General features: G+C 42.1%; 1 protein-coding gene across 1 annotated transcript in view; it reads left to right on the top strand.

The window, feature by feature from the left end:
- The window catches only part of ARL3 (ADP ribosylation factor like GTPase 3), an 84,490-nt gene that overhangs the window by 34,711 nt on the left and 27,697 nt on the right, over positions 1-22,082 (top strand). The window contains exon 5 of the mRNA XM_068257547.1: positions 4,220-4,405. Within this exon, the coding sequence (XP_068113648.1) occupies positions 4,220-4,405 (186 nt within the window). The remainder of the gene's footprint in view (positions 1-4,219; positions 4,406-22,082) is intronic.

Consider the following 22,082-nt stretch of genomic DNA (forward strand, 5'->3'; position numbering starts at 1 on the left):
GCTCTTTCTTGGAAATCCGCCGGGCCAATGATTTCTCTTCATGGAAAAATTAACAGCAGAGACTATTAAGGAATTTTGGGTGACCAAGTTCATCCTATGGTTCAAGAACTGTTTCCGGATGGGAATGCCATCTTTCAAGATAATGCCCTAATCCATACAGCTAGAATTGTTAAAGAATGGCATGAGGAACATTCTAATAAAGTGGAGCATCTCATCTGGCCACCACAATCCCCAGACCTCAACATTATTGAGCATTTATGGTCATTATTAGAGCTTAAAGAAGATTCACAAGAAGTAGATTTCCACGCCATCGTCTCTAAAAGAACTGGAGGGTGTTTTAACTGGAGAATGGCCTAAAATTCCTTTGGAAACAATTCACACTTTGTATGAATCCATACCTCAGAGAATTGAGGCTGTTATTGCCGCAAAAGGTGGACCTACTCCATATTAAAATATATTTTGTTGATTTTTCAAGGTGGTTCCATTATTTTGTCCAACCACTGTATGTTCTCCCCATTTCTGCATGGGTTTTCTCTGGGCACATTGGTTTTCCCTCCACATCCCAAAAACCTACAGACAAGTTAATTGGCTTCCCCATAAAATTGGACCCTAGACTACAATGGATAGTGTTATGGATACACTGACACAACTGTATCTGTGGTTACTCTGATTTTCTTTTCTTTTTACACTGTTCATTGTGACAATTCGCCATCTGCTCCACTGAAACAGTGGCCTGATATCATTGTCAACTGCTGCTGAGATGGAAGTGCTTGCTTAAAGGGATACTGTAGGGGGGTCAGGGGAAAATGAGCTGAACTTACCCGGGGCTTCTAATGGTCCCCCGTAGACATCCTGTGTTGGCACAGCCACTCCCCAATGCTCCGGCCCTGCCTCCGGTTCACTTCTGGAATTTCTGACTTTAAAGTCAGAAAACCACTGCGCCTGCGTTGCCGTGTCCTCGCTCCCGCTGATGTCACCAGGAGTGTACTGTGCAGACACAGACCATACTTGGCCTGCGCTGTGCGCTTTTGATGACATCAGCGGGATCGAGGACACGGCAACGCAGGCGCAGTGGTTTTCTGACTTTAAAGTCAGAAATTCCAGAAGTGAACCGGAGGCGGGGCCGGAGCATCGGTGAGCGGCTGCGCAGGCACAGGATGTCTGCGGGGGACCATTAAAAGCCCCGGGTAAGTTCAGCTCATTTTCCCCCGACCCCCCCCCCCCCCCCCACAGTATCCCTTTAAGTTGACGCATAAGCTTTCACATTATCTGACTGATCCTTCCACCCTGTGGAAGAAATCTGTCACTGCAGCTAAAGAGTGCAAAGGCGTGCAATAAATTGCACTTTCTGCTTTTGACTTATGAAACAATGATGCAAACAAACAGTGGGTTGCAAAAGTATTTGCCCCCCTTGAAGTTTTCCACATTTTGTCATATTACTGCCATAAACATGAATCAATTTTATTGGAATTCCACATGAAAGACCAACACAAAGTGGTGTACACATGAGAAGTGGAACGAAAATCAGACATGATTCCAAGCATTTTTTACAAATAAATAACTGCAAAGTGGTGTGTGCATAATTATTCGGCCCCCTTTGATCTGAGTGCAGTCAGTTGCCTATAGACATTGCCTGATGAGTGCTAATGACAAAATAGAGTCCACCTGTGTGTAATCTAATGTCAGTACAAATACAGCTACTCTGTGAGGGCCTCAGAGGTTGTCTAAGATAATATTGGGAGCAACAACACCATGAAGTCCAAAGAACTTACCAAACACACAATTGGAGAAACTCACTCCCAAACAGTTCTCTGCTGCTTTATAAAGCCTGCAGGCTGCTTATAAGCCCATGAAGTCCAAAGAACACACAAGACAGGTCAGGGATAAAGTTATTGAGAAATGTAAAGCAGGTTTAAGCTACAAAAAGATTTCCAAGGCCTTGAACATCCCACGGAGCACTGTTCAAGCGATCATTCAGAAATGGAAGGAGTATGGCACAACTGTAAACCTACCAATACAAGGCCATCCACCTAAACTCACAGGCCGAACGAGGAGAGCGCTGATCAGAAATGCAGTCAAGAGGCCCATGGTGACTCTGGACGAGCTGCAGAGATCTACAGCTCAGGTGGGAGACTCTGTCCATAGGACAACTATTAGTCATGCACTGTACAAAGTTGGCCTTTATGGAAGAGTGGCAAGAAGAAAGGCATTGTTAACAAAAAGCATAAGAAGTCCCGTTTGCAGTTTGCCACAAGCCATGTGGGGGACACAGCAACCGTGTGGAAGAAGGTGCTCTGGTCAGATGAGACCAAAATGGAATTTTTTGGCCAAAATGCAAAACGCTATGTGTGACGGAAAACTAACACTGCACATTACTCTGAACACACCATCCCCACTGTCAAATATGGTGGTGGCAGCATCATGCTCGGGGGGTGCATCTCTTCAGCAGGGACAGGGAAGCTGGACAGAGTTGATGGGAAGATGGATGGAGCCAAATACAGGGCAAACTTGGAAGAAAACCTCTTGGAGACTGGGACTGCAAAAGACTTGAGACTGGGGCGGAGGTTCACCTTCCAGCAGGACAATGACCCTAAACATAAAGCCAGGGCAACAATGGAATGGTTTAACCACTTCCCAACTGAGGGGTTTTACCCCCTGACCACCAGAGCAATTTTCACCTTTCAGCGCTCCTTCCATTCATTAGTCTATAATTTTTTCATTACTTATCGCAATGAAATGAACTATATCTTGTTTTTTTCGCCACCAATTAGGCTTTCTTTAGGTGGGACATTATGCCAAGAATAATTTTATTCTAAATGTGTTTTAATGGGAAAATAGGAAAAAATGTGGGAAAAAAAAATATTTTTCAGTTTTCGGCCTTTATAATTTTTAAATAATGCATGCTACTGTAATTAAAACCCATTAAATGTATATGCCTATTTATCCCGGTTATAAAACCGTTTAAATTATGTCCCTATCACAATGTTTGCCGCCAATATTTTAATTGGAAATAAAGGTGCATTTTTTTCAGTTTTGCGTCCATCCCTAATTACAAGCCCATAGTTTATAAAGTAACAGTGTTATACCCTCTTGACATAAATATTTAAAAAGTTCAGTTCCTAAGGTAACTATTTATGTATTTTTTTTATATTGTAAATTTTATTTTTTTTAATTACAAAAAAAATAATAATTGGAGTGTGGGAGGTAAGGAGTTAATTTTTTGTGTAAAAGTAGTTTCTTTGTGTCTAAAAAATGCTTAGGGTGTAGTTTTACTATTTGGCCACAAGATGGCAACAGTAATTTTTTGTTTCATGCGACCTGCAAGCGTCCTTCCGGACGCTTGCAGGAAGTAGAAAGAGGCTGGGAGTTTGTTATTGCTCACAATGATCGCGCTGCTCAGCCGAGCAGCAGCGGATCATTGCGGGGCTTAGATCAACGAACGGGAATGGATTTCCCCGTTCGTTGATTTCTGAGCGGGCGGCGGCGTGTTTACTAGCGGCGGGCGGCGTGTTTACGAGCGGGAGCGCGGGCAGCGGCGGGAGTGCGCAAAGTACGAATTTCTCCGTCCCTGGGGGTTAAAGGATGGAAAAAGGGACGGAGAAATCCGTACGAGCGGGGGTAAAGTGGTTAAAACAAAACATATCTATGTGTTAGAATGGCCCAGTCAAAGTCCAGATCTAAATCCAATCGAGAATCTGTGGCAAGATCTGAAAACTGCTGTTCACAAACGCTGTCCATCTAATCTGACTGAGCTGGAGCTGTTTTGCAAAGAAGAATGGGCAAGGATTTCAGTCTCTAGATGTGCCAAGCTGGTAGAGACATACCCTAAAATACTGGCAGCTGTAATTGCAGCAAAAGGTGGTTCTACAAAGTATTGACTCAGGGGGCTGAATAATTACGCACACCCCACTTTGCAGTTATTTATTTGTAAAAAATGTTTGGAATGATGCATGATCTTCGATCCACTTCTCACATGTACACCACTTTGTATTGGTCTTTCACGTGGAATTCCAATAAAATTGATGCATGTTTGTGGCGGTAATGTGACAAAATGTGGAAAACTTCAAGGGTGCCGAATACTTTTGCAACTTTTGCGCATATTTATCATAGTCTGTCAGGCTAAGTCATGTACTGTTGTTGAGTTACTCTTTATGAAAAGCTTTCCATTTACAGAATGTCTCTGCTTCTGTGCTTTAAATGCCCTGTATTGTTTTCCAAGGAACTGGCTGAACTTCTGGATGAGGAGAAGCTTAGTGGGGTCCCCGTACTGATATTTGCTAACAAGCAAGATTTACTGACAGCTGCACCAGCCTCAGAAATCGCTGAGGGTTTAAACCTGCACACGATTCGAGACAGAGTCTGGCAGATCCAGTCATGTTCAGCACTCACAGGAGAAGGGGTACAAGTAAGTCTTATAGAATGAGGGTCTGCTAAATAATGACTTAACAAAATTTGAGCATGCATGGTCTATTAGAGACATATGCCACAGTTCCATAAAATCAGTACGTCCAAACAAGCCACCATCACAAACAATGGATGATGAGTAATTGGTTACAGTAATTGGTTACAGTGGACTAGACAAGAAGCAGAACATTTATATCATGCTTTTCTACTGGTGGACTCAAAGCACTTAAAGTGTAACCGAGCTCGGGTACAATATTGGATACTTACCTTAAAAAAGGGAAGCCTCAGGATCCTATTGAGGCTTCCCTCGCTATTCTGTGGTTCCCCCATCGCTGAGCACGCCCCCCTGGAAGATTAGTATCAAAGAATTGTTGCTAATCACCTTGGGGCCGCACAGCTCCTCTTCCTGGATCATGGCCGCGCAATAGCCGACCGAGCCCGCCTGCACATGCGCAGTAAGCCAGAGCTGCGGGCTCGCGCAGCCATGGTACAGGAAGAGGAACACCGCGGCCATGGTCCAGGAAGAGGAACAGCGCGGCCACGATGTGAAGGGGGGCCGCACTCAGCAATGGGAGGCGTCCAACCACTGAGGGAAAACTCAATAGGATCCTGTGGCTTCCCACTCTTCAGGGTAAGTATCTGATTTTGCCGTAGCTCAGGTTCAATTTAAGGGCTGGAGCGGCTTATAGTGCGCTCCACGGGTACCCAGGATCATTAGGGAGCCTTTCCTAAAGACACTTTACTGTTTTACGTACTGGCTTGATTGAGCAATATTCAAACCCTTATCAAAAGCTCAAATACCCCATCAAAGGCAACAACTTTACCAGTTTGGTATCCAGCTGATCTGGATAGTGCACTAGAGATGGTCAATAAGATGCAAATTTAATCCAGATTGCATGCAGCTTTGGAATTAGGTCAAGCAAATGCACTTCTTAACTTTTTTTTTTTTTTTTATATTGGCCCAGTTCCATGCTGTGTACAGTTTCCACTAAATGTACATGCCTACCAGAATTATTAGCACATTGACCATCTGTGAGAGGGCTAGGACAGAAAACCCTTAAAGTGGACCCAAATTAAAAATACAAGATTCCAGAAATAAAATCTATTTTCTAAATTATAATAATAAATAGCAGCCTTTTTATAGCTGCATGATGACAAATATAAAATATTTTACATTTATTGGAGGAACCCCTCCCTTCCTTTCAAATTGCCGGGATTTTTCCGGCAAACTGGTGGAGTAGATGGTGTCCAGCAATGGAGGAATTGCTAATGGCTGCCCCCAGTATAACCCTAGCTATGAAAAGAGAAGGGTGAAAAGCATGCACTGAAATGATCATAGGCTTGAAGGAGTGTTTGTTTGTGTCAGAGTGGCGCAACTAAATATTTTATTAAAAAAATGTTTGATTTGGGTCCGCTTTAACCTCCGTAGCGTTACAGACGAGCACAGCTCGTCCAGTAACGCTGGAGGGCACCGCTCAGGCCCTGGTGGGCCGATTTGAATTTTTTTTTTTTTTTTTTTTAAACACGCAGCTAGCACTTTGCTAACTGCGTGTTTCTCTGATCGCCACTGATCCGCCGCTACCCGACGCAAAAGAAGGCCCCCCCCCCCGCAGCCTGGCCAATCACTGCCAGGCTGCGCTATGCGGTGATCGGGACTCCTTGTGACGTCACGATGTTGATGACTTCATTCCGTTCGTCACCGTGGCGACGGGGGGGAAGCCCTGCAGGAAATCCCGTTCTGAACGGGATTTCCTGATGGGCGTGATCGCCGGAGGGGACGGGCGGTCGCCGTAGGGAGGGGGAAATTCTGTAGCTAGCGCTAGGCTAGCTACATGATTTTTTTTAAAAAAAAAATTAGGTTAAAAAAAACCCTCGCACGGCTGTGGTATTCAAAACGCCAGGGAGGTTAAAGGACCACTGTCTCGAAAATCATTTATGCTAAACCACACCTTTTGAACAGTATATGAAGATCTGATACACCAAACCTGTGGGTTCAATACTAGAGCCCACAGGTGGATGAACCAAGGTTCAGTAGAGTGCTAAGAGTGTCAGTAGTGTAATGACATATCACTTCTAAAGATATAAGCGCTAATTCATAGAATGTTCCATAGTATTTGAAAACCACAAAGTGCTTGTGCAAACCAAATCAAACATAGGTAAATTGAACAGTGTTAAACTGTATAAAATATTAATGCAACACAACCTAGGAGCAGCCCATTAAGTGCAGTGCATGAGAGGAAAGAAGGTGCAAAAATATTATTACTTAGCCCAGGAGATGGTGTGGACAAGGGCAGCAAAGCAAGGGAGAGACAGGAATCCCCTCAGAACAGTCCCACTAGTTACGCAAGGCATCACCCCGCTTTTTCAAGGAGAGAGGACACCGGTGTCCACAGTATCTAAATATTGCTTTATTGGATCAAGTAAAAAAAACACCATCATGTTGACATGTTTCAGACTAACAAATAGTCCTTAATTATAGCACAGGTTTCTGGTGCAGGGTGTGTGTCATATATAGCAAATAGCCACATCTCCACCTGCACATCCAAAGGGGGAGGATCTGACCTGAAGAGGATGGAATGACCCCCTATAGTATAAATAAAATCAAGTAATAAAAAAAAAATATGAGAAAAGGAAACCTCAGCAATTTGGTAATTGTTGAAATACAGAAGGAAAACAAGAAAAAAAGCAAAAAGGGGAAGAGGCAATGAACAAGGATAATAAAAAAAAATAAATAAATAAAAAACACACCTGTATAGTTAGACTACAAAATAGTGTTACCAAAAAGTACCACAATATGTAAATCCTCATAAGGCCTAATCGCTAAGTGGTCATACTGAGGCCTGAAAATGTGCACAACACTTAGAACATGTCACCAAGATGAATCTGTCAAAAATGTTTGGCAACATTGGAAATCTCAGTGCCAACTTGCCCCCTTATAATGTTCCCTTATCCACTGTCTAAGATGGCAGGTGGTGTCGCCAACGTATTGTAGGCGACAGGATGAGCATGTAATAAAATATACAACATATTTCATATTGCAATTTAGATGCTGTTTGTAAAGGTTTTGCCGTTCTTCACCGAGGTAATGTAGCTCTTTGCGTTGTTAGAAAAAGGAAGAAGACAACCGAGAGGCCTGTATAGTGTAGTTATATTAGTGCACCAGGAGGTAGGTGTCGTTTCAAACGAGAGTATATATACTCACAAGTCTGGGTTACCTCCAAGGTAACAACTGAAAAGGCAGGTAGGGAGATTAGACCAGACTCCACTCAGGCTTGTAGAGTCGCTTTCTGTGGTAAAAAGGGGGCAATACCCCTCCACCAGTGGTGGACAATCTGTAATACAAATTTGTAGCAGAGGTGCCAACATATATACTTATCAGTGTGCTCCCCATAATTTTTTTTCCAGCTGGGTGGCTTGAAAATGTAGCCAGGTAGCATGAAAAAGTAGCAGGGTGGGGCGAGATGAGAGAATACAGGACCAGTGCTTCTGTGCGCAACTCTGTTTACAGCATAGGAGGAAGTGAGCCTGGTGCTCACCAAAACTTGCCGGGTGGAGAACCCTGCTAAAAGAGCCTGGGGAGAACACTGCTTATTTTGTTGGCACTTCTGTTACACCATTTGTATTACTCTTTGCTCCTAGGACCACACCATAACCTGTAGGGAAGCCACACCTGTAAGAGCCCACAGGACAGGCGTCACACAAGGCCCACGTGTCGAATGCAGCCCTCCTTGCCATTCTATGTGGCCCTCAAGAGCTTCCAATGTCTATCATTTGTAAGCAGCAAAACAAAGACCGCTCACTGCCTGCCCATTCGAAGGAGCACTCCGGTCACAGTGTTTCTGATTGTCAGCATGGGCTGGGGTGCAGCAATAACCCACAAGACACACACCCCCATCCCCAAAGAAATTAGCATGGGTCCCTCTCCATGGATCCACCCCCCCCTGCTCCAATGGCAGGCTCTGTGCTTTTAGACCTCCCTCTCCCAATCATATGGCATGTCTCAGGAGCCAGAGTTATGCAGCATAGAGCACATGACTGTCAGGAAGATCACAGGAGACCTAAAGAAGTTTTGGGACAGGTGCTATAACTAATAAACTGGGCTACTGTACTTCACTACAGAACGGAGAGATGCAAGCCCCCCACGGTCACTATAGTTACACCACTTAGCTTGTGACTATGTTTTCGATTTTGACCCCTTGTGAGATTGAGTTTGCCATCCTTGGCCTACAGTATTTAATCAACATGGTTGGCATGTATTGGTGGAGCAATGGCTGGGGGAAAAGATACTGCCCAAGGTTTAAGCTCACCTGCTTGCAAAGTTAACACCCGGCTTGATGATGGTGTTTAGTCAGCCAGAAGGACTAGTAATAGCTTTTTGCTATTTTTTACTATACGACAATATTCCTGGCTGTAAGCAGTCACAAAGACAGTATTGCACTTGGTTTAAGCCTCGCTACCGTTAAATTCGGGGGGTCAGCAATTGCTCTCTGCTTCTCTCTGAAACTAATTTAGCATCTCTGGCTAGGATCCAGTTGGGGTACCCCCTTTCTCTAAGACGTGAACATACAATCTCAAGTGAGTTCCATGTTCCCCAGAGCAGTTTCTGCAAGCCTGAAACGATGCACCCACAGGAACTGCCCGGGCTATATGAAAAGGATGGCAACTATTGGCCCTAAGGGAGAAATGCCCGCTGCAGGGCTTTTAATAAGTATGAGAAATTATAGCGCTAGTGAGAGGGTCCTCTCTCAAATCAAGGTCTAAGTAGCAGGTCTCAACCAGGGTCCACTGGAAAGTAAAGGGGAGATTCAATGAGTTGTTAAGGACATCAACGAATCCAGAAGCCTCGTCGGGTGTGTGGCATCTATATACCTGCCATACTACACAACATGATCGGAAAAAACATTTGTATTGTTGAAAAGGTGGGGTTCTTCAAACCAACCCATGTATAGGTTAGCCAGAAAAGGGGAGAACTTTGCTTCCATGAAAGCTCCACAAGGTTGCAAATAATAATCAGCATCAAAAAGAAAATAGTTGTGGGTAAGCGGGTACTGAATGGCAAGCCCGACGAAGGGCCACAAAGTATGCCAAAAATCTGACCATTTAGAAATCGATAGCCGGCAGGGCAAGGTCAAAGGAATACAACAATATACGTGCCCTAATGTCAATTGAAAGCTACCTGTAACTTAATTGTAACTTTTCCGTCCGATTCGTGTTTGCAGTGCAGCTGCAGCAGGTCGGAACTTTGTTTTTGCAGTCCGGTGATTGTGTTGTGTATTTGTGTTCCGCTTGAAGTGCAAACGCATCCTATTGATAACACAGGATGCATTAACCACCCATTTTTGCATTCAACTGTGTTCTGGTAAACACAGCATTTTTTACTTCAGCATGAATGGGCCCTTACTCTTTCAGGCAGAAAAAGAAGTAAAGGAACACGTCCTAGTTATCTGTATGCTTTGCGCTGTACCCGCACATGTCTATCTCATTATGTCACATGTCACCTCGGGTGCCCTTTAAAGTTGGTAGGACTGTGATCAAAAGTAGATTGTTCAGCAGAGTTCCATGAAAGGTCACAATGCAACCAAGCCTGTAGCTATGAGCAGTCTCCGATCCAGGTATCAGGAAACCGGTCATCCTGCGTTTCCCCTGCATTGTTTTTATTTGCAATCACAATTCTAGTTTAACCCAGACTCTTATCCTCTCCTAGACTTAAACAATCTGTGACAAAAACAACTTCCTAATCTGTCATGACAAAAAGGCTAAGGGCTTCTAAAATGAGTACTTCCTAGAAGATGGTGGCACTGCACTTATAAAAAAAAAAACTGATTTAAGCTTCTCTATGTGCAAAATGATTCTATAATTAGAACAAAGGAGGAATCCACACACAGACTTCAATCAGGAACAATGCAAGTTTGTTCCATTAAAACACGTACAGGCATCTGACTGTACACAGACAATCGTTTCGGGGCCTATCCGGTTCCCTTTGTCAAGGCAAGCGCAGAAAAAACATATCCGTATATATGTTTTTCTGCCCTTGCCTTGACAAAGGCGACCGAATAGGCCCCGAAATGATTGTCTGTGTACGATCAGATGTCTGTACGTGGTTTGATGGAACAAACTTGCATAGTTTCTGATTGAAGTCTGTGTGCAGATTCCTCCTGTGATCATTTGTATTATCACTGCCTTGGGGATCCAGAACCAGCAACCAAACAGGCGTACGATCCTTTATCGTTTTGATCCTAGTGTAGCGTTAGGATTTTTTTTTTATAAATTTATAAGAATGTGCATCTAACTATTATCATTTTCAAAGAAATCTTGTTACATGCATTAAAGAGACACTGAAGCGAAAAAAAAAAAATTATGATGAATTGGTTGTGTAGTACAGCCAAGAAATAAAGCATTATGAACAATGACATAAGTCTATTATTTGTTTCCAGTACATGAAGAGTTAAACTCCAGTTGTTATCTATGCAAATGGCCATTGAGCTCTACAACTTTGAAAGTAGCAGAGAGCTCTGACTTCTGATTAGGTTATCTCAACTGTATTGTGTTTTTCTTTTGCAGAGAACAGTTTACGTAGTGTAAATGCAGGTTCTACTGTGACAATTTGCACTATTAAACCACGTCCCTTCCTGCTGTACTATCTCCCATTAGGGCCTGAGCCCACTGACACAGTTGTGCCCGCTTTTCAGTTACACATCAATGTTACAGATGCTGAAAAGCGGACAGAAGTGGACACAACTGTGTTAATGGGCCCAGGCCCTTAGTGTGTCTTCCTGTCAGCACTGCTGATGCCTAAAGCATCTAACAGCGTCACTGCAGGCAGTGCAGCTTAGCAGGTGCCTCCATGGCATACATGAAATAAAGGCGTCTGAAAAAAAGGGTGCAGGGGATTGCCGCTAGTAGAATATCACTGCAATTAGCGATATTCTACTTCTAAATGCCATAGTAAAATATTGGTAATGTTTACTGATATTTTACTATAACTAACTAAACCTAACCCTACCTTCACATAGAAACCTTCCATGGTGGTGTCTAACCCTAAGACTCTCCCCGGTGGTGCCCAACCCTGAGACCATGGTGGTTGTTTGGGATGTGGTATCCTACATTTCATGAAATCCATGCCATGAAGAACTGGGGTTGGTCTGATGCCTAAAGGAAGGCCGTGCGACTATTAGTAGTGTTCCCAATTCAGTGGTCAGTGAGTACATGTCCAATTCAATACTTAATGAGTAAATGTCTAATGGTTACAGGCACCAGAGTGAGATGTAGCTGTTGCAGTAACAACATATTCATTTACAAATACATATTCTATTAATGACAAACCACAAAAAAAAAGTAATTGTTTGATTAAATATTAAATATATATATTATAATATTTTTTTATTTATATAGAACCAACATCTTTTTTAGAGCTGTACAAAATGGATACATGAGTAGTTCAACACATTGTACTATCAGGACAACCAGCAACACAAGTACAGATACAGTATAATCTCGTTATAGATAAACTCCAAAGGACCAGTAAAAGTGGTTAATATATCAGAAGTTTACTATATCAGAAATTGTCCTAGAAATGGCCCACCATGCCCTGGTACATTCTCTGCTGCAAATGAGCAGCTCTGTCCTCCCATTGGAGGTACTGCACTTGCACATTTAGTGGACTACAAGGTAACATATCCCTTAAATGGACACTGACCACAAAAGAATGGAATCTTGACTTACCTGGGGCTTCCCTCAGCCCCTGATAGCCCAGGAGGTCCCTCGGCGTCCTTTGGGTCCCTTCGTGGTCCCATTGGCAGTTCCGTTATCCTGGCAACTTCGACTTCTTCAAAGACTGAACCGCGCAGCACCCTTATGGCATCATGGGCAGGACGAGATACCCGGGAGTACATACAATCCCGTAGGAGGACTGTGGTGATACTTTTATTGGTTGTAGCAAAGTGGAAGTGGTAAGACTGCATCCTCTTCTTTATGCTCACATTATTCCTCATTTTCCCCAGGATGCTTTTTTATACAGTACTGTATATCCAGCATAGGTGCCATTCTTCCCGTCTTACAAATGTTATCAAGCTTCAACTCACAACCAGCCTGAAGAGAGCAGCTGACCCTAGGTTTCAAACTGACATATAACGCGTGCACCGCCCACTGTATACTATATCCAGAGGTTTTATAACTTTAGCTTATATAAGCATGAAGAATAAAGCATAGTAGCATGCAGTCAGGCACAATAATAGGCAGCCTTGCTGCTTACTTTCTCGTTTTGGCATATAAGAAAGGTGTTTTTAGGTGAAGCAAATTAAACTTGGGAAAATAATTACATACTTGCCTAATAAAACTGATTTGTTCACCATGGCTTCTCTTAGAGAGTGCAAGTGCTGTGGTAGTGGTCATTCTAAAGTATCTTACTGTGACCACTCTCCTAGCCCACTCCCTCTGCCCATCCAAAGCATTGCTGACTTTACTCATTTTTAGCTGCATACATACCGTACAATAAAAATTGGGTATTTAAAATTGTATTGGAAAAACAAAGCACTATAAAGATCTAAATTTGCAGCTGTAGTAGATCACAGGTGGAGAGATCCTCAACTGAAACAGCAGGGCAGCCTTTTCATACTCCACTCTCACCTCCCGTCTTATTGGGGCATGCCTGACTCTAACTTGACTGTCAGTTGGTAAGTGTGGCTGCAGTGGGGATTACAGTCATGTCTCTGAAACGCTGAATGCCAAGAATGGTAAGGAAGTTGAGTGGAGCATGGGACTGTTGCAACTTTTCAGAGCTGTGTTACCAACTTATCCCTTTAACCCATAAGCAGCTTCAATAAAGTTATCTTGTTTGAGATAATTGCACTGTTTTTGACCACAGTTGGCAGAACTCGTTGTGCTGTAAATTCTTGGAATGCTTTGCTCGCTTTCTGCTGGCAGAGAATACAGAAACTGAAGGCAGAAGTCCTCTGCTATTGTCTCACACTGCCCCCTAGTGACACATTACGGCAGTGCTAATTATTAGCAGGGAAATGTAACCAAAAAAAAAAACAAAAACATGTGCTAAAATAATTTGGCCTGAAGCAATCACTTGCAAGCCTCTAAATAAATTTGCGGCTATAAGGTTAACCACTTAAGTCTATCCGTCCAGATAGACTGTGCAGCTCCTGCTGCCTGCCGTTACACCCTCCCCCCCCCCCCCCCCCCGTTCGGCGAATGGGAATATAATTCCCATTCACCGATCTAAGTTCCCCGCCGAAAAAAAACGACGCTTTCTAATCAAAGCGCGGTATTTCTGCAAAAAAAAAAAAAACCAGAATCTTTATAGTTCCTGGTAGCATGATCGTAAGCTCCAGGACTTTGACTGTGGCCATCTTGTGGCCAAATAGTAAACTACACCTACATACATTTTTTACATTGAAAATTATCTGTTTACCTCCCACACCAAAAATTACCCAAATACATTTTTTTAATATAAATAGATTAAAAAAATCACAATTAAAAAGTATGTGTCTGAACTTTTTAAATATACATGTCAAGAGAGTATCTTATTATATTTTTTTAAAATGATAAGCTTGTAAACAGGGCTGTGGAGTCGGAGTCGTGGAGTCGGGCAATTTTGGGTGCCTGGAGTCGGGAAAAAATGCACCGACTCCTAATGAATTTGTAACTGTAATTAAAATAGAAAATATGATAAAATGTTCTATTTCTCACATAATAGTCATTAAAAATAATGTATATATACAGTAATAGCTGTGTTCAGTCCACAAAAATGAAATAAACCAATCAAAATTAGTTACTTGTGCTGCTTCAATAAAGCAGTCCCCGTATTTTTAAGGTCAGATATACATATCTGATTGTGACTGTATATATGATGTGTACACAGGAATCTCTTATATATACTAAATAACATCTATGCTGTAAGAATAAAGCCTGATGTTTAGCTGTGTCACTAATAGAGATGGTCAACGAGATGGAAATAATTCTGCATTGATGCTGATTTATGCAAATGTATGCACTCCCTTTGCTGATGAAATCAAATAATTTGATATGTTGTTAAAATTTGGTTTGGTGACTACAAATTAAAGGGTAACTGAGACGGATGAGAAGTAAAGTTTTATACATACCTGGGGCTTCCTCCAGCCCCCTTCAGTCTAATCAGTCCCTCGCTGTCCTCCACCACCCGGATCTTCTGCTATGAGTCCTGGTAATTCAGCCAGTCAGCGCTGTCCGGCCGCATGCCGCTCCCACAGCCAGGAAAATTCTGCACCTGCGCAATAGTGCTGCACAGGTGTAGTATGCTCCTGGCGGCGGAGTGTGTGCATGCACACTACGCCCGACTGGCTCAAGTACCTGGACTCATAGCAGAAGATCCAGGTGGTGGAGGAGGACAACGAGAGACTGATTATCCTGAAGGCGGCTGGAGGAAGCCCCAGGTATGTATAAAACTTTAATTTCATCTGTCTCAGGTTTACTTTGTTACACAGTAGTACTATACTCTACATATGCACTCTCCACAGAGCTGCAGGGAATCCACTGAGAATGTTGTGCACATTGAACACAGAGGTGTTGTCTGTTTACAATCTCCTCATTCCCCTGCAGAGTACCTGCACATCATTCTTACATGTACCCACACTTACATTGCCTAAGGCCTGATAGATGTTCTTTGTTCCGGTTTGTACCTTTTACAAGTACTCTTACCAAGGACTAGTTTTAGTCTAAAGGGAATAAATATAGTAGTCTACATATCCTCACTTCAGTTGTCTTGTAAAATTCCTAAGCGTTGGCAGTTAAGAGACGAATTTCATGTTACATACTTTTAATCAACAAAATTGTTATATGCAAATTAGAGGAGTCGGTGGAATCCTAAACTGAGGAGTCGGAGTCGGTGGATTTTTGGACCGACTCCACAGCCCTGCTTGTAAATGATAAGCTTGTAAATAGTGATGGGCGCAAATTGAAAAAAATGCACCTTTTATTTCTAAATAAAATATCGGCGCCATAAATTGTGATAGGGACATAATTTAAACGGTGTAATAACCGGGACCAATGGGCAAATAAAATATCATTTTTAATTATGGTAACCTGTATTAATTTTAAACTATAATGGCCAAAAACTGAGAAATGATTTTTTTTCCATTTCTTTCTTAATCTTCCTGTTAAAATGGATTTAGAAAAAAATAATTCTTAGCAAAATGTACCACCCAAAGAAAACTTAATTAGTGGCGGAAAAAACAAGATATAGATCAATTAATTGTGATAATTATCGATAAAGTTATTGGCGAATGAACTTTGCGCGGATGCATACGATTCGACACTGTAGGCTGAAGTGGGAACCCGAGATGAAAATAAACTGACGACGTAAACAATTATAGTTTTCTTCCTCCTCAAAGTGGATCTGAACTCTTACACAGGACAGAAGGAAAACAAGGACAGAAGGAAAACAGAGAAATGCACCCTGTATATATTTATAGAGTTTAGCCTGTTTATTTCCCCCTCATTTGTGTGTAATCACTAGTTGTAATTTGATCTCTCCCCTGTGTCACATGACTGCCATGGCAGAGATGGCAGATAAGCTCATTTGAAAGCACAGGCTGTTAACAATATGTCTGCTTCCATGATTCAAGAAGTAGAAACACTCCAGATTTATTTTAGGATTTGTATTAGCTGTAGCAAAGAAATGTTTTTTGTTTAAAGGTTATTCTGCTGTTGTGTATATTTTAGAGCAGAAAGGACATTCTGAGTTCAGGTCCACTTTTTAAAGTGAACCGAGCACCATTTTTAGCACCAGGGCATCTCAATCGCACATGAAAAATGCATGCCAACAATATGTCTCATTATTAAAATAAACTTTCATTTTCCCTTTTATTTTACATTCAAAGTTTAGCAATTGTGTTTTATTAGCCTACTTCAGTAGGCCTGCCTGTCAGTCCCCGGTCACAGTGATTTCAGAAAGCTGATTGTTTTATAGTAGTCATTACCAAGAAGTAAAGAATACCTTTTTATCAACAGAGGGGGTGGGTAATTAGGACAGTTTCTTCAAAGAGATTGAGAGTAGATGTGTCAAGATAGCATCTCTGACCTTTGTAAATAAGGACAGTGAGAAGGGGTACATGGCAGCTTCTATGCCAGGAGATATTCCAGTGAAATTAAGGGTGCTTAGTTCCCTTTACTTTTTTTTTTTTTGTGTGTGTGTGTGCAATTCCACAGTTTCATTTATAGCATGTCATAACTATTCTTCATGTAGTGGAGACCTTTTTTTGTGTTGATAAAAGAAGCTGTGGGTTTACTTTATCCAAATCCTTGTTCTCTTCCTGCATCACTCTCTGTCCTCCTCTTCAGCATAATTATGCGTTTTCTCCATAGCCTCCTCAGTATCTGACATTATAGCTTCCCCTGAGGGCTCCAGTGATCTGTGTGTCATTGTCTTACAGCAGTTTCCTGCTTTTCAGCCTCTGACTCTTCCCAGCCTCAAGGATGCCAATTTCTTCCTATGTCCCTGTCCAGCTATCTTGCCTTTCTCCTTACACCCCCCCCCCCCTCCTGTTTTCTGTATGCTGGTGGTCTTCATACAATCAGGGAATAGATTTGTGCCTTTGTATATATTACCATTATTATTCCTATTCCCTCTGCCCCCTTTCACCCAGCATATTTTCAGTGTAAGCTTCCCCTTCCCCTCATACTCTGTTTCTAGAACTGCCTCTCACTTAAGCTCCACAGCTGTCTCTGTGTGTCTCTCCCTCCTCCCTTTCTCGCTCAGCCTCTCATCTCCCCCTTCCTTTTTTATTTTTTCTCTTTCACACACAGTCTGTCTCTGAGATCCAAATAGGTTTACCATATTGATAAAGGGCTCTGATGAAAAATATATACTGTACGGCTGCATTTTAATCACTGCTCCTTGACACTATGCATTTTTCATAAGCGCCTTGTGCTTAAAGTAGTGATTTTACAATAGAAGATTCTCTGCTCTCCTTATTCCGACGACTACTACAGACCTCTTATTGGCCCCAGTGGGCAGCTGGGAAATGCAGCACTGCTGATTGTTGCTGTAATAGGGATATCTAGGGAATCGATCCTGAGACCCATCATTTTACAGCCATCTGACTATTCCTAGTAGATATTTGCTTATTCTATGAGGTTTTACAGCGAGGAAGGAGGCCGCTACGAGCAAATTCATTTACCCGATGCAGCCGGCAGCATCAAGCCTGTATCTATCCACAGGGCAACCAAGGGTGACTAGAGAAGCAAGGGGTGGGGTTGGGGCCTGTTTTTATGTCACATTGCATGCCACACAGCAGTAGAATGCCACTTTCATCAAGAAACATTGATCTAACAGCAATTCATAATTCATTTTGTAATGTAATAGATATTTGCAACTGTAGCAACAGTACACGGTTTGGGGTACAAAAGGGTGTTTTTGAATAAAACCAGGATCACGGCGTCTGTTTTCCTTTTATCTGTGATTTGCCATGAAATGCAAAGAATGAAACTTTAATATCCCCCGGCATCGCTCTTATTTTACTGAGGTCAGTATTTTTTTATTTATTTTTTTTTTGAATCCTTTTTTAATTATTTATGAATAAGACCCTAAAAATGTATAACACTATCCAGAATATTCTCAGTAAATGTAGCGTTTCACTTTGAGGTCCCTCTCACACTTGCATTGAAAACCTGCGTTGCTTTACCCTGTTTTTACGTAACCGCAATGCAAGGCAATGGGGCCTTGCACACTTAATGTGTCGCGCCAGAAGTGCCCAATCAGCTGCAGAGCCGATGGAGGGGTAACAGTGCGACAAAAATAATGTAAGTAAATGGGCGACGCATACCTTTTAAAAATGATGGCGCCGGCGTTGCTGTGTGCTCAGGGCCGGCGCTACCATAGAGGCAAAGGAGGCAGCTGCCCCAGGGCCCCAGAGCTTGTAGGGGCCCCCAGTGGCTACAAGAGGAAAAAATAAATTTTCAAATCGGCCTTATAGTTTTTGAGAAAATCGATTTTAAAGTTTCAAAGGAAAAAAGTACACATTTAAAAACCTGCCGACTTTAATGGTTAATAGCAAATCCACCTTAAATGCTAGAAACCCTAAATTTGCAGGATATGTTAAGGAGATCATTAGAAATAAGAGGAAAAAACAATTTTTCAAAAAGACCATATAGTTTTTGAGAAAATCGATTTTAAAGTTTCGAAGGAAAAAAGTTTACTTTTAAATGCGGTAAATGTCACGTTTAGTAGCAAACCAAATAGTAGTGTAATTTTACATGCATCAAACGAAAGCGCAATAAATTTCCTGACGGGGTTTCCAGGGGGTCTATACGCAGCCGCAGCGCCTTGGTCAGGGATCGCTATACAGCCGCAATATGGCTGTATGAAGATCCCTGGCATTTTTTCCTATTTTCCCAATTTTTTTTTATGTTTAGAGTGTGGGAATTTTTAAAAAATTATGTGGGGTCCCCCCTCCTGAAACTTTTTAACCCCTTGTCCCCCATGCAGGCTGGGATAGCCAGAATGTGGCGCTCCGACCGATTGGGACTTCACACCCTGACTATACTAGCTGCAAAAAAGGTCCCCTAATGCCGATTTTTGTTCCGGGGTATATGTTGGGGGGGCCCCCCAGGTTTATTTTGCCCTGGGGCCCCATTGTTGCTTAAACCGGCCCTGTGTGTGCTTATGCGATACAACGTAACACAACTAGGAATACCATGGAAATCCCTGTGACGTACTTCCTGTCCAGCAAGGAGTATGTCACTTGGCAAGGGGGGGGGGTTGTCTGTGCTATGCATATGATTGTCGGTGCACTCGCACTGCAAACGCACAGCTCACGTGTAAAACCGACCTCAAGGAAAATCTAAAATGTGATACATCCCTACTAAAGCCATACGTTGAAGAAAAAAAAACTTCAGGGGTAGATCAGTACTGTCCTGACATTGTCACCACTCTCGCTGCGTTTTCTATAATGCAGTTAGTGGTCTGTCCTCTGCTAGAACGGCAGCTCTGTGTTCTAATTCTGGCGGTGTAAAGTTGCATAGACTAATTTTAGGTGGCGCACATGTAAAACTCAATTACAGTGCCGCAATCCTAACACCAAAGGAAAGATAGATGCCTGGCAGGGGATAAAGAAACACACCTTACAGGACTACAGACAACGATTGAAAATTGCAGGATAGGACTAAACCAATCTGCCATGACCCCCCTTACTTTCTTAGTTTACTAGGGCTTTACCAGTGACCCTTGATCGTTAATGCTGTTCCTCTTGGCTTCTGATTTTTTTTTGCCATTATAAGATTTCACAGGAAAACTGTGCTGGCTGGAAATGGGTACAGTAACATGTATCAGTACTACCTTTTTACTTTCAGTCACTGGCCAGTATAGACAGTTGGCCACAGCCATGCTGTACCAGATGCTCAGAAGGGTGTGCTGTTCTCAAATCTCTGCCTCTTACACACTATGAGATTTTCTGAAAGATTTACTGTCATTTCCAACATGTTACATGTCCATGATTTTGAATTGTTTTCCAATCGATTTCCCATAAATGTGAACAGAAAAATGTCGGTAATCAATTGGAAAATGATCCGAAATCAGATTGGACAGGTTGGAAATAATTGATCTGACTGTAAATCTGCCAGAAAATCTCATAGTGTGTACCTAGCATAATACTTTTAGTCATAGATCCTGAAGAAGCATGCAGGTCAGGTGTTTCTGACAAAAAATCTGATAAGATTAGCTGTATGCTTGTTTTAGGTGTGTGCTTCAGACACTACAGACCAGAAATAGCAGCAGGACAGCCTGGCAACTGGTATTGTTAAAAGGAAATACATATGGCAGCATCCATATGCAAAATGTATATAGATTGCCACCTGGCCTAGAAAATATTTGACTGACCAAAGCACAATTTGACCTATTGCGGCCGCGCTGAGAGTCAGCGTGTGGCCCCGATATACTGGTAGATTGCGATCGACATAATGGGCACCCCTGCTTTAAGCCACAGATCCTGAACAAGCATGCAGATCAGATGTCTGTGACAAATCTGACAAGAGTAGCTGCATGCTTGTTTCAGGTGTGTGATTTAGACCCAACTGACCAGAAAGATCAGCAGGACTGCCAGGCATCTGCTATTGTTTAAAAGTAATTGTGGCAGCTTCCATAGGTCTCACACCTCAGGTTCCTATTAAAGTGTAACTGTCGGGCATAAAATCAAAAATCAATTCTTTATTTTTATCTGGTCAACAAGTAATACGGATGCTAATCAGGCAATCCAAAAGTTAAAATCTATATTACTTTTCTGGTTTATAAATGATCATTCCCCAGTTTACCTGACTCTTATTCGGTACGTTGCCGCACAAAGGAAGTTGCAGGGCATGCTGGGTTGTCCTTTTTTGCTTCTGTACATTAGTTAAGTCTGAGGGGAAATAAAGAAGCAAAAAAAAAGACAACCCAGCATGCCCTGCAACTTCCTATTTGCGGCAATGTACCAAATAAGAGTCAGGTAAACTGGGGAATGATCATTTATAAACAAGAAAAGTAATAGAAATGTTAACGTTTGGATTGCCTGGTTAGCATCCGTATTACTTGTTTACCAGATTAAAATAAAGAATTGATTTTTGATTGTATGCCCGACAGTTACACTTTAAGACGTATCTCATGAAGAATTGGGGGGGGGGGGGGGGGGGGGGAATGTCTAGTGTCCTATCTGACTTAACAATAAAAGCTAAAATCTAACATTTCTCTACTGCAATGATTGGACAATAGTAGATGAAATATATTCTCGATAGTCGAAAGCCCAATCTACACGATAAGATTCTTTGTGCGATTCGATTCCGATTCTATTTACGACCTGATTAAATCCGACATGTCCGATCGGGATTCGATTTGCCATTGCAAAACAATGGCAATTTGAATCGAATCGAATCCCAATGGGACATGTCTGATTTAATCGGATTGTAAATAGAATCGTAATCGAATCGCACAAAGAATGGTATTGTGTAGATGGGGCTAAAGCTGCTGTAGAATCTGCAGGTTCTGAAAGATTTTTTTTTTCTCCACGATATAATAGCGAGCAGTTTTCTTCTCCTTACTGTATTTGTGTCAGAATGTTCCTTCAAAAGAACCTGATTAAAAAAATTGCTGCTGATTCTGATCTTGCAGCAGCATTGAGAGAGATTTACCCCCCCCCCCCCCCCCCCCCCCCCCAGCACTATTGATGCTATAGATCTTGCTGATAATAGAGAGGAATAGTTAGTTCTCCTGCTGCCACATCAGACACTCCAGTCCCTGCTAGCTTGTATTAAATGTAATGATTGTGCCGAAGAACATACAGGAATGACTCTCCTGCCTTTCCTAGGATTAGATCCATTGAATCGGCAGAAGAACGTGCGGAATGTATAGCTAGGCTCACATTTAATTCAGAATTCTGCAGGATTTTATGCATCTGTACTCTAATTTAACATGACCTTGTCCATTTATATATCCATCTCTGAGTACTGTAAAATTGGACATCGGTGTTCGTGAAGGAATGATCTCCATAGCAACCATGCCTCATACAACACAGATGGTTTTATGTATACATTTTTTTTTCACTGTTATTTTAGAGGCATTTATAGTGATATGAAAGAACATAGAAAATGTCTTGATTTTTAGGACCACTTCTAAATATGTCCCTGGTATGGCATTGGTGTCAGTACTGGAGAGAGATTCATGCAAA

This window comes from Hyperolius riggenbachi, chromosome 10 (assembly GCF_040937935.1).
Source record: "Hyperolius riggenbachi isolate aHypRig1 chromosome 10, aHypRig1.pri, whole genome shotgun sequence".
Taxonomy (NCBI): Eukaryota; Metazoa; Chordata; class Amphibia; order Anura; family Hyperoliidae; genus Hyperolius; species Hyperolius riggenbachi.